This window comes from Podarcis muralis, chromosome 10, assembly GCF_964188315.1.
Source record: "Podarcis muralis chromosome 10, rPodMur119.hap1.1, whole genome shotgun sequence".
NCBI lineage: Eukaryota > Metazoa > Chordata > Lepidosauria > Squamata > Lacertidae > Podarcis > Podarcis muralis.
Window position 1 is genome coordinate 18,404,910 of NC_135664.1, and position 14,182 is coordinate 18,419,091.

At 41.7% G+C, this 14,182-nt stretch overlaps 1 protein-coding gene across 3 annotated transcripts in view; it reads left to right on the forward strand.

Moving 5' to 3' along the window:
• GRM8 (glutamate metabotropic receptor 8) overlaps nucleotides 1–14,182 on the forward strand; it is a 564,733-nt gene that overhangs the window by 287,262 nt on the left and 263,289 nt on the right. For all 3 annotated transcript variants that reach the window (XM_028746786.2, XM_028746785.2, XM_028746787.2), the window contains exons 4-6: nucleotides 5,936–6,071; nucleotides 9,950–10,104; nucleotides 12,985–13,122. In XM_028746786.2, coding sequence (XP_028602619.2) covers nucleotides 5,936–6,071; nucleotides 9,950–10,104; nucleotides 12,985–13,122 — 429 coding nt within the window. The remainder of the gene's footprint in view (nucleotides 1–5,935; nucleotides 6,072–9,949; nucleotides 10,105–12,984; nucleotides 13,123–14,182) is intronic.

The window sequence follows — 14,182 nt, forward strand, 5'->3', positions numbered from 1 at the left end:
CTGCACCCCTCAAAAATGCAGCTTTCCTCCTCCCTAAAAACAATTCAACAACTTTCCTCAACAACTTTGACCTGAACCCCCCAAAGGGGGTAGATCACTGCCAGTCTTTAACACCGTGAGTAGATCGCAGTCTCTTGGGAGTTGGCCACACCTGATGCATATCATGGGGAAACCCAGCCAGATGGATGTGGTACAAATAATAAATTATTATTATTATTATTATTATTATTATTATTATTATTATTATTATTATTATTATTATTATCACAGTGGTACCTTGATTCTCAAACTCAACCGTTCGAAAACCAAGGCATGGCTTCCAACTGGCTGCAGGAGCTTCCTGCACTCAAGCGGAAGCTGCGTTTCCAAAAAATGATTGCAAACCAGAACACTTACTTCCGGGTTTGCGGCATTCGGGAGCCAATTTGTTTTACAACTAAGTCGTTCGGGAATCAAGGTACCACTGTATAAGGGCTGGGAAGAAGGCAGTGATAGCCAAAAAAAGTAAGTAAGCCAATGGTCTTTCTTGATGTAAGCAGTGCTCCCCCCCCCCTTTAAAAAAATGTTTAGGAGTACTCTCATTTTCCCACTCATATTGAAATACTGCCCCTCAATGAGGCCAGACTTAGATTCACAAAATGTTTAGGGGTATGCGTACCCCCAGAAAAACAGCACTGGATGTAAGCCAAATTTTATTGTCACATTGGGTCAACTGATCCAACCAAGGATTTAGAGGTTGCCAGACATATGTGGAAATGATACGCAGAAACAATATTGCATGCATAGGGATTTCAGAGAAGTTTGATTCAGTTCACACTGCAAGGTGAACATACCAAAATCACATCTTCTGAAACAATACAAGAACCAACACACATAAGTCCCTCAAAATTCATACTTTTCTGAATTTCATGATGCTGCTCTCCAACCAAGTAATGTGTACAAAAATGCATACTTACCCTGAGACGTATGGCCACTTGGCTGAGATTTCTAAAATGTTTAGTCTTTTTATTGGGTCAGCTTCATTGTGTAATAGTGTAAAACATGACACTGTGTAAACAGCATTTGGTGTAAACAGCAAATTATTGTGCAAGATTTGTTGTTGTTTAGTCGTTTAGTCGTGTCCGACTCTTCGTGACCCCATGGTCCAGAGCACGCCAGGCACTCCTGTCTTCCACTGCCTCCTGTAGTTTGGTCAGACTCATGCTGGTAGCTTCGAGAACACTTTCCAACCATCTCGTCCTCTGTCGTCCCCTTCTCCTTGTGCCCTCCATCTTTCCCAACATTCAGGGTCCTTCCCAGGGAGTCTTCTCTTCTCATGAGGTGGTCAAAGTATTGGAGTCTCAGCTTCAGGATCTGTCCTTCCAGTGAGCACTCAGGGCTGATTTCCTTCAAAATGGATCGGTTTGATCTTCTTGCAGTCCAAGGAACTCTCAAGAGTCTCCTCCAGCACCATAATTCAAAAGCATCCATTCTTCGGTGATCAGCCTTCTTTATGGTCCAGCTCTCACTTCCATACATCACTACGGAGAAAACCATAGCTTTAAATATACGGACCTTTGTTGGCAAGGTGATGTCTCTGCTTTTTAAGATGCTTTCTAGGTTTGTCATTGCTTTTCTCCGAAGAAGCAGGCGTCTTTTAATACTCAACATATTTTGGAGCTAATTTCCTCATGTGGGGCAGTGGCATCACTTTAATTAAGAAGGTATTCTTTCCACAACAAAAAATAACTTTGCCTTATTTTGACTGACCAAATTTGTATCTACATGCCCATTGATAGTCCTAGGCAGCTAGGATTTCCCTCCATCTTCATAATCTAGGTATTGTGTAGGTTCTTATTAACTCTTAATGGTTGTTCCCTACAAATTTAGCATGTCTTCCAAGGCAGTGTATTATTAGCTGCATGTAATTTTAAATTTCTTCATGCCCCAGAATTTCTGCATTGCTGATTGAAGCTTAACTTTTATTTACTAGATTACTGTTTGCCCCTGAATTGATTTAACTGTGGTGCAAATTGTGTTGCCTTGCAATATATTGAAATTATATTGCTCTTGCCTTTGTATGAAAAAGAAGTACAGTGGTGCCTCGCAAGACGAAATTAATTCATTCTGCGAGTTTTGTCATCTTGCGATTTTTTTCGTCTTGCGAAGCACGGTGTCGGGAAAGTTTTGGAAAAGCTTCAAAAATCACCAAAGTCTTTAAAAACCTCAAAAAAGGCTACCACACCGCGTTCTATGAGTTGCTCCTCAAAGTCAAGTCGCAACTGTATTAACGGTGTTAAGAAAAAGGAAACAAACTTGCAAGACGTTTGCGTCTTGCGAAGCAAGCCCATAGGGAAAATCGTCTTGTGAAGCAACTCAAAAAACCAAAAACCCTTTCGTCTTGCAAGTTTTTTGTCTTGCGAGGCATTCGTCTTGCGAGGTACCACTGTAAGCTGTAGGGCTGGAAAGCCACTTGAATTAGTAAGGAAAGAAAGGTGTGCATCAGCCAGGAAAGCTTTGGGTCATGTTCATAAATGCTGTTTTACTAGTTCATGCATTCTAGCTATCACAGTTCCTCTGTACTGTCAAATTCTACTTGATTCTTTTAGAAAAGTTGCTGCTGTAAAATATTCACATTCCATGCTAACCAATGTTTAGCACTGTTGGAATATATCAATCATGAAACAGCAACAATACTCAGTTCAAAGGCCTTCCTAGTCCAGCATCTTGTTCCAATAAAGACCAGATATATGCTTCCAGCAAGCTCAGAGCCATAGCCTGAATACCAAACCCTTCTGTGTTGTCTGCCTCCCAGCAAACTAGCATCCAGAGGTATCCTACCCTTGAACTTGAAAGGTCCATTTAGCTATTGTGCCTGACAAGTAGACACTGATAGATGCATATCCGTAAATTTGACTATCATCACATCTTGGGGGAGCAAAGGCTGAGTTATTTATGTGCGGAGGGATACGGTACTTCATTTTCTCTGTCCCATATTTGTTGCTACATATTGCTTTCCTCTTCCTGTATATGGAAGCTATGTCAAGATATCTTGTTGAGATGGGGCATTCTATCTGCCAACAGTATTCTGACTGCAGTTGCACCATCACTTTCTATCAGGGCCAGATTTAGGTTTGATGAGGCCCTAAGCTACTGAAGGTAATGTGTCCAGCTGTCAACAACAAATTGTCGCTTTTTGTGTGTAGAATATATGCTATATGGTAATTTATGGACCTAATAGGTATCTAAAGCCATTTGCACATAACAAAATATGTATTTTATCAAACTAATTGATATAGAAATGAGCAAACCAGTGATATTTTAGGGAGCAGTCCATCAGGCGTGGCCCATTACTTACATCATAGGAGCCTACACAACACAAAACACCGTTGCTGTATGTAGGTTTGATTTTATTTGTTTTTTATCTTATATTTTGGAAATGTACATCCAGTTTTTTCCCCTTTACATTTTTTTTTGGGGGGGGGGGGGCAAGAGAATGGCGCCCTAAGTTATAGCTTGCTTAGCTTATACATAAATCCAGTACTGCTTTCTATAGAGGGTTTTACGAAATAAATAAATAAATAAATAAATAAATAAATAACTGCCAATGTTACTGTCAGTCCCTTTCTGAAGAACCCTGGTATGAAATGTTCATTTTGCACTGCCACTGTACACTTAAGGTAAAGGTAAATGGACCCCTGACCATTAGGTCCAGTCGTGGCCGACTCTGGGGTTGCGGCACTCATCTCGCTTTATTGGCTGAGGGAGCCGGCATACGGTTTCTGGGTCATGTGGCCAGCATGACTAAGCCGCTTCTGGCGAACCAGAGCAGCGCACCGAAATGCTGTTTACCTTCCCGCTGGAGTGGTACCTGTTTATCTACTTGCACTTGCACGATGTGCTTCCGAACTGCTAGGTTGGCAGGAGCAGGGACCAAGCAACGGGAGCTCACCCTGTCGCAGGGATTCGAACCGCCGACCTTCTGATCGGCAAGTCCTAGGCTCTGTGGTTTAACCCACAGTGCCACCTGCTTACTAGCTGTTGAATAAGGATGAAGTTCTGGCAACCCTGAATCTCCCTTGTGCTTGGGTACGAATCTGGTGCCCACCCCCCAGCATGAAATATAATGTCCTCACCTTTTCAAATGTAATAAAAGTTTCTTCAGAGCATGTTGGGTTATGTGGACAAAGACTACGGGTATCTGAGAAAGTATACGGTAGCTTAAAACGCCATTAATAATTATGCTATAGTTACTATATTTATTTTTTATTACCACTGCTACAGTTTAGCTATACATTGCATTTCAGCCCAAAGGCCCCAATACTCAACTTTTTAAAACAAAACATAAAAATAGATCACAATAAAATGCCACAGATCAATCAGCAATCAAAAGACTGCAAGACAGCACAATCACAGCATTGGAGGGCAGCGAAAATCATTCCTAAACTAGAGGATTAAAGAAGATCTCATAAACCCTGCATCCTGCCCATTTCAGGGCTGGAAAAAAGAAAGAAGACAAACTTGCCACAACCTCACAAGGCATAGTCTTGAAGTACCACCTTTTCAAGAAGTTAAATGGCATTCCATTAACCCTAAGTATTACATTTGATAGAGGGCATATAGCTTTCCTAATAGGCACAACCAGATTTTGTAAGGAAAATGTGTGTATGCGTATAACATACTTCTGCTATTGTGCTTCTGCTGTGAGTACCTGTGAGTAACATGGGAGTTTTACTGATGACCCAACACTGCTTTAATTAGATGTTTAAATAACGAAGGCAACTTAATTAAACTGCTGTGGTTAGCAACTGGAATAGATACGGCTGTGGTTCCCGGGAGAAGAATACACTTTCATTGTACCCACCACAATATTTCCAGTGAATTGAATTCTTACCGTCATGCTTAGTCACAGTGTTCAAGGGAGATACTGAACCTGCTAAACAAATGACATTTTTCTATCATTGATGGGAGTCTTTGACAAAAGGGTAGAGGGAGGGAGAATGGATTTGGAGCATTTGCCACCATCTACAGTTTTGTTATGGGATGCAGGTGGCGCTGTGGGTTAAACCACAGAGCCTAGAACTTGCTTATCAGAAGGTCAGCGGTTTGAATCCCCGCAACGGGGTGAGCTCCCGTTGCTCGGTCCCAGCTCCTGCCCACCTAGCAGTTTGAAAGCACATCAGAGTGCAAGTAGATAAATAGGTACCGCTTCGGCAGGAAGGTAAACAGCGTTTCCGTGCGCTGCTCTGGTTCGCCAGAAGTGGCTTAGTCATGCTGGCCACATGACCTGGAAGCTGTACGCTGGCTCCCTCGGCCAGTAAAGCGAGATGAGCGCCGCAACCCAATAATAATAATAATAATAATAATAATAATAATAATAATAATAATTTATTATTTGTACCCCGCCCATCTGGCTGGGTTTCCCCAGCCACTCTTGGCGGCTTCCAACAAAGATGAAAAATAAACTAAAATGTCATATATTAAAAACTTCCCTGAACAGGGCTGCCTTCAGATGTCTTCTGAATGTCAGGTAGTTGTTTATCGCTTTGACATCGGATGGGAGGGCGTTCCACAGGGCGGGCGCCACTACCAAGAAGGCCCTCTGCCTGGTTCCTTGTAACTTGGCCTCTCGCAGTGAGGGAACCGCCAGAAGGCCCTCGGAACTGGACCTCAGTGTCCGGGCAGAACGATGGGGGAGGAGACGCTCCTTCAGAGTCGGCCATGACTGGACCTAATGGTCAGGGGTCCCTTTACCTTTACAGTTTTGTTGGACGGCAGCGGGCGTATTGGAACTGCAAGACTGCGCTTCCAAAGTGAGTTTGGCTTGGCAGTTTCCTATGAAACCACTATGCTGTTTCTGTTGTGCACTGAATATGGTGATCATATGCTAACAATATTTTCGAGCTTGTCACCAATCAGCTTGCTTTTTTTATTATTTCCCCCCCTCCCTGCCTAGGTGGTGTCTGCATTGCTCAGTCTCTAAAAATCCCCCGTGAGCCAAGACCAGGAGAATTTGACAAGATCATCAAACGCTTGATGGAGACTCCAAATGCTCGTGCGGTGATCATGTTTGCAAATGAGGATGATATCAGGTGCTTACTTCTTTCTCTATTTCTGTCTTGCACAGGATGGGCAACTTGCTGCTGAAAGTCATATTTTTAGTCACACATGCTGCTTGCCTTAAATGGCTTGAGGCTTGACATCAAGACAGATATGCTTGCAACCTTCAGATCTGTGGGGAGAGGGATGTTGCAATTTTATAGTGCATTGTGGACCCCTGCGTTACTAACAACTTCAGGTTGACAAGAATGGCAAATTGGTAGTTCCTAACATATAGAATTAGTCGAAATATATAACTAAAATTGTCCAGTAGCACCTTAGAGACCAACTAAGTTTGTTCTGGGTATAAGCTTTCGTGTGCATGCACACTTCAGATATAGAATTAGATGAGCTTTCCTTTGATTACCGCATTTTTTGCTCTATAAGGCACACCAGACCACAAGACGCACCTAGTTTTTGGAGGAGGAAAACAAGAAAGAAAAAATTCTGAATCTCAGAAACCAGAACAGCAAGAGGGATCGCTGCACAGTGAAAGCAGCAATCCCTCTTGCTTTTCTGGCTTCTGTTTTTTTTTTTTTTAAATTTTTTTTATTAATTTTACAATTTTTTATACACAATACAAACAAATAAAAAGACAAACAAACATGTATAATTTCATAACCTTTTTTTTCATAAACCTTACATCTCGGACTCCCCCAAACCTCCCCTTTCTGCATCCAAAATTTAAAAATTTTTTCAGCAAATCCTAACTTTAGACTTCTCAAATATATTCCTTCATTATTCTTTCCTTTAACTTAATCTTTTATCGCTGTAATCTCCTTATCTTTCTAAAGAGCCTCAACACTTTAACATTCATCAATTTTGTAATATTTCTTAAGATAGATTTTAAATTTCTTCCATTCTTCTTCCGCCATCTCTTTCCCCTGATCACGGATTCTGCCAGTCATTTCAGCCAATGACATATAGTCCATCACCTTCATCTGCCATTCTTCCAGAGTGGGTAAATCTTGTGTCTTCCAATACTTTGCAATAAGAATTCTTGCTGCTGTTGTGGCATACAAAAAGAATGTCCTGTCTTTCTTTGACACCAATTGGCAGGCAATGCCCAGGAGAAAGGCCTCTGGTTTCTTAGGGAAGGTACATTTAAGTACCTTTTTCATCTCATTATATATCATTTCCCAGAAAGCCTTAATCTTCGGGCACGTCCACCAAAGGTGATAAAAGGTACCTTCAGTTTCATTACATTTCCAACACTTATTATCAGGCAAATGGTAAATTTTTGCCAGCTTGACTGGAGTCATGTACCACCTGTAAATCATTTTCATAATATTTTCCTTTAGGGCATTACATGCCGTAAATTTTATACCGGTGTTCCACAACCATTCCCAGTCAGCTTTTCTGGCTTCTGGGATAGCTGCGCAGCCTGCATTCACTCCATAAGATGCACACACATTTCCCCTTACTTTTTAGGAGGGAAAAAGTGAGTCTTATAGAGCAAAAAATACGGTAACTTGGACATTAGTCAAGTGTGTGTGTGTGTGTGTGTGTGTGTGTGTGTGTGTGTGTTTTGGAGGGTAGCAAAATCAGAAAAAAAACATGGACCAGTTTTCTGAGCCAGTTTAATAACTTGGAAAAAAATGGACCCATGATCTTGCTATTTCCTAAAATCACCCCCACCAATCTCCAGCCATCCAAATACTGTGCATTCACTTGGCTTGCATTCAAGCAGGGGTGAAAACGATGTGAACAGCAGCAGCAGAGCTTGAGGAGGAGGAAGACATGTGTGGCTCTTTCCTCCCTTTCTCTTTGTCTCAGTGACGTGCTGGATAATGGTCAAAAAGCCCATGGGAGCATGCAAGAGCTCTTGTGGAAACCAACTATCACATCAGTGTGACACAGAAAGATGGATGGAAGGGGGAAACCTTCATTCTCCCCACCCCCAGGCTGAAATAAAATTCAAGAGATGGCATGGGTTTTATTGATTTAAATATCATGAAATAGGGGACCTGCTGGTCAAATTGGACCAAATTGATCCAATCCAACAAATTGCATTTCAATGGGCAGGCAGGCAAAAACTTTGTCAGACTCTTATAGAGAAATCACTCTCTTCCACACATACCAGATCCATGGCATGTGCTACAGCCTTAGGATGTGGCTCCTCAGCTAAGGATCCAGAAAGAAAAACCCCTTCATTGTCAGATAAACCTTCATTTGGTCCCCACATGCATACCCAGGCCTAGTGCTTCAGTGTACACCCAAATGTGCATGCCATGTTTCACAGGTTGCCCCAAGCTCTTCAGACATAATTCACCCACAGATGATTGAAGGGTGCCCCAACCCAATAAAATAAAGGTAAAGGACCTCTGGACAGTTAAGTCCAGTTAAAGACGACTATGGGGTTGCACCACTCATCTCGCTTTCAGGCCGAGGGAGCCGGCGTTTATCCACAGACAGCTTTCCGAGTCATGTGGCCAGCATGACTAAACAGCTTCTTGCGCAGTGGAACACCGTGACAGAAACCAGGGCACATGAAAATGCTGTTTACTTTCTAGCCACAGCAGTCCCTATTTATCTACTCACACTGGCGTGCTTCCGAACTGTAGGTTGGCAGGAGCTGGGATAGAGCAACGGGAGCTCACTTTGTTGTGGCGATTCGAACCGCCAACCTTCTGATTGGCAAGCCCAAGACGCTCAGTGGTTTAGACCACAGCGCCACCCCAACCCAATATTGCCTCAGTCAACCTAGAGTTTTTTTCTCCTCCTGCTTCCTCACCTGCCCAAACTCAATGCCAAATTGGCAAGCAAAGTCACGCCTCTCTCTAAATGCCAATTAAATATTCCCAACAGGGTGGAGTAAGTTAAAAAAGGAGAGATTTTAAAGTTGAGTGGCCACCCAAAATTTCTCACTCAACCCTGTGAAACTAGCAGCTAGCCTATATCTCAACCTGCATAAAGGGAGAAGGGCATTTCAAATAATAATAATAATAATAATAATAATTTATTATTTATACCCCGCCCATCTGGCTGGGCCTCCCCAGCCACTCTGGAGAGAGTAAGGCAGGCCTAGGCAAACTCAGCCCTCCAGATGTTTTGGGACTACAACTCCCATCATCCCTAGCTAACAGAACCAGTGGTCATTGATAATGGGAATTGTAGTGCCAAAACATCTTGAGGACCGCATTTGCCTATGCCTGGAGTAAGGTTTGCGGGAGGCACCGCCTTAACTACTCATTCCCAAACATCATTCTATTGGCCAGTTGTGGGCATGTGACCAACTCCCTCCCCACTTCCTTATTGGAGCAGCAGTGATCTCATGGCTCTTTCTCTCAGAAAGGGTGGAAGAAAACACATCCCCACCAAATTGAAGGAGCAACATTGTCTCCCCTACCCACTGCTTCTACTTCTGCTCCTAGCACTGTTGCTCCTAGCACATTGCTTGACAAGTGAGTAAAGCAAAGGGATGAACATGTTTTGGGCGTAAGGTTTGCAGGGATTGCTTTGGGGTGACAGCAAGTGTTAGCAGGAGTAAACAGGGTGGAAGCCAGGAATTCTACTGTGGCTCAGATTTTTATCCAAGCCAGAGAAGTATATGGAGATTTTGAAAACTCAACTTTCATTTAAAGTGGACTTATATGAGCCTTAAGAGTTTTGTCTCTGATCTGAACTTGGCACCCCAAGTAACCTGGAGTTGTGAAAAAGAAAAAGAAATGAATATTGAAGAAGCATGAAAGCAAGGTTAAAGGCAAATTTTACCATGTATAGGATTGAATTTTCAGAGGGAATACTTGGTTCTATCAGAAAGAATGCTTGATGAACAGGATAAAAGCAACCACTTTTGCAATTGCCTTATGCATAACCATTTTCAGTGTCAATTTTAAAAGAATGACTTCTTCTGTTTACTTACTTGCAGGAGAATATTAGAAGCAGCAAAGAAAACCAATCAAACTGGACATTTTCTTTGGATAGGCTCAGACAGCTGGGGGTCTAAGATTGCACCTGTCTACCAGCAAGAGGAGATTGCAGAAGGCGCAGTCACCATTTTGCCCAAAAGAGCTTCCATCGATGGTAAGACAATCCCATCAACTCTGGTCTATGAAGTCCCTAAAAGACCATGTAGAGATCCCCTTGAGCTCAGTGCAGCAGGGAGTTAAAACTCCTTTATGGTATACTGAAGGAGACTTTTACTTACTTGTGCACTGTTTTTCCTTCAGCGGCATTATCCCTTGGTTCCCTTATGTATAATTACTGAGCCAAATAGTTTTTCAGACCAGTAGTGTGAATCAGTCAATGCAGATTTCATTGCACTTCCAATGCAACCTCTGCAAAATACAAAGAAATTTCATTCTACAACTAGCTGTATTTGTAAATTTTGTTTCCCACAGGCTGTATGTGATATATGCCCAGTTTCCCCCCACCATTCACATCGCCTTCTTGCAATGTCAGCCGTAACTCTTTTTGTGCTCTTTCACCACCCTCCAGGCCAATTTCCTTGTGTTATCTGATGAGCCTGTTGCTTATGGCTGGGAAGGAGACTATATCATCCTATTTACTTGCAGATTCTAAAACGGTGCTATAATGGGCAGAAGTCCTGTAACTGATCTAAAAGCAAGAGTTGCAAAGAACATGTCTTTTAATACCTTTAGAGTAGACAAGGACATTTTCCGTAGGGTAGTCACATGGACTGAAGCTCTTCAAATGGATTTCATATGGGGACAGATCAAAGTTCTGTCACAGAATAAATGCTTTAGTTGTAAAAGATCCCATCTTGGGCATGTCTAGTTAAGAAAAGGGATTGTGTTGCATGTGATGGAAAGTGTCTCTGGTGAGACCTTGCAGTGGCCCTGTTAGTCAGTTTACATCAGGAGTGGCTAATATGTGGCTCTCTAGATGTTGGTGAACTACAGTTCCCATCACTCCAGCCAGTTTATTGGCTCCAGTCTATTACTGCTTCCAGCATCTGTATCCCCTCACCTGATTACAATGATGGGGAGAAATAGAGCTTTGGTGTCATCAGCAAATCAATAACACCGTGCTCCAAACCCCCATTGACCTGCCATAGGCTGAGCAGAAGTCCCCTAATGCTTTTTATAGAACTGGCCTTGGAGGTAGGTATGAAGCTACCATACTCCCTTGTCCCCAACTCCCAAATTCAGTCCAGCAGGACAACATGGTGGAGGGTATGAAAAGCCAATGAGAGATCAAGCGGAATCAAGAAGGTTACACTCCCCCAGTTCTTCTTCCAACAGAGATCATCCATCAGGTTGACCAAGATTGCCTCAATGCAAAAACCAAGCCTGAAGCTAGATTTAAATAGATCTAGGTAAAGGTAAAGGGACCCCTGACCATTAGGTCCAGTCATGACCGACTCTGGGGTTGCGGTGCTCATCTCGCTTTATTGGCCAAGGGAGCTGGTGTACAGCTTCTGGGACATGTGGCCAGCATGACAAAGCTGCTTCTGGCAAACCAGAGCAGTGCACGGAAACGCCGTTTACCTTCCCGCTGGAGCGGTACCTATTTATCTACTTGCACTTTGACGTGCTTTCGAACTGCTAGGTTGGCAGGAGTAGGGACCGAACAACGGGAGCTCATCCCGTCACCGGGATTCGAACCACTGACCTTCTAATCAGCAAGTCCTAGGCTCTGTAGTTTAACCCACAGCACCACCCGCATCCCTTAAATAGATCTAGCTAACGTGTATTCTCCAAGAATGCATGGAAGTCAACAGCCACCACCCTCTTAAGGACCTTGTCCAAAAAGGTGGCATTTATCACTTTGGTCGGTAACCCTTCCGGAAAGGCATTAAGGCGTAACAACTTATGAATGTTCCCCAGATCAGGGATGCTGGTTTTTTAAAGAAATTATTCTTATTCTTAATCATAATAACAATGATGATAACAATAAATATTAAAAAGTTATTATTTATAATACTTATGTTCATGTGCTACATGAATATGCACCACGGAAGCTAAATGCAACTTAGGTTTTTCTGATCTTCACCAATGCAGACTTTAGGCTAGAATCCTGAGCATACTTACTTAAGGAGTAAGAATCATTTTACTCAGTGGGAATTACATCTGAAAAAAACATGTACAGTGGTACCTTGGTTCTCAAACTTAATCCGTTCCGGAAGTCCATTCCAAAACCAAAGCGTTCCAAAACCAAGGCTCGCTTTCCCATAGAAAGTAATGCAAAACGGGTTAATCCATTCCAGACTTTTAAAAACAACCCCTAAAACAACAATTTAACATCAATTTTACTATCTAACAAGACCATTGATCCATAAAAGGAAAGCAAGAATCAATGTACTGTACTATAAAATAAATAAGACAGTATTGCAGATGATAAAAAATAATTATTATTTTTTCTTACCTGCACTGATGATAGTCATTGTTTGGATGGGGCGCTTTTATCCATTTCTGCAGTCACACAATCAATCAGTAGCTGAACTGGGTTACACACAGTCACAAAAACAAATTAGCTGAAAAAGCCCCAAAAACAAAAATGCAAAATAAATAGTAAAAACAAAAGTGCCAAATTTAATCCGTTCTGGAAGTCCATTTGACTTCCGAAATGTTCGAAAACCAAGGTGCAGCTTCTGATTGGTGCAGGCGCCCCGGAAACGATAGCTGACAACCGCATCGGAAATTTGGCTTTCTGAAAAACGTTCCAAAACCAGAACACTTACTTCTGGGTTTTCAGTGTTTGAGAACTAAAGCGTTTGAGTACCAAGGCATTTGAGAACCAAGGTACCCCTGTGTAGGATTTTCTTTGCCTGACATACAATAGTTTTTTAAAAAGGGATTTAGGTATTTATTAAAATATTTTACATGGTATACGTATGTGTGTTTCTATACAATTCAAAGCAAGCATTTCACTTTACATAGTAAGATGTAATTTTAATGCTTGTTGTGTTTTTGTGTGTGTGTGTGTCTGTTTTCATCATAGGTTTCGATAGATATTTTAGAAGCCGAACTCTAGCAAATAACAGAAGGAATGTGTGGTTTGCAGAATTCTGGGAAGAAAACTTTGGATGCAAGTTGGGTTCTCATGGAAAGAGGAACAGCAATATAAAGAAATGCACAGGTAACTTTATGAATAGTCTTTGCTGCCTCTCTTGAGAGGACTTTGTTAAGAAATTGAAATTTGTTGAGCAGTTGAATAATTCCCCAGGTCAGAACACAACTATTCTTCATCTGAATCATGCAGTCTCACTCATATATTGGTAAGATTTTTTTTTAAGATCCATTGACTGCTAATTAGATTTATAGAAGCAATTTGTGACTGATTTCATCATGTAGCCCTATCTTGGAGTTCATTTCCAGTAGAGCTCAATCTCAAACTGTTGCCTGTAGTTGGTTATATATTTTTCCTAATTAGTTATATAGGGTAGATGGACTGGATGTGATTGTGGTCAACCAAAATATGTGAGTGAAATATTTTACTAACATTTCAGTCAAATCTTTTTCCTGTGATGATTAAGTACAACCTATGGCCAAAGGTATATTACCACTTTTCTTTTTGGGCATTTCCTTTTGGGAAATTCTGCAGTGAAATATCTGTCAATACAAATAAAATTTAGCATCTAGGATTTAATATATATATAAGGAATGTACTGATATGTAGGATTCATATGTGAGATTGAATTGCTTTAACTGGAAGAAGAAGAAGAAGAAGAAGAAGAAGAAGAAGAAGAAGAAGAAGAAGAAGAAGAGTTTGGATTTGATATCCCGCCTTTCACTCCCCTTCAGGAGTCTCAAAGCGGCTAACAATCTCCTTTCCCTTCCTCCCCCACAACAAACACTCTGTGAGGTGAGTGGGGCTGAGAGACTTCAAAGAAATGTGACTGGCCCAAGGTCACCCAGCAGCTGCATGTGGAGGAGCGGAGACGTGAACCCGGTTACCCAGATTACGTGACTACTGCTCTTAACCACTACACCACACTGGCTCACACTGGAAGTTTAATCAATCAAGTTTTTCTTTGATGATTAATGGGTTTCCAAGTTTAATTATTGATGGTGTTGAAGTTATTTTGTTTTGTTGCTGTGATATGGAGTGAAATAGAAAATATCGAAGATGCTTTGACCTTCTAGAACTAAGTGATAAATGGTAATATGCATATTTATATTGTCAATTTATTGATTAA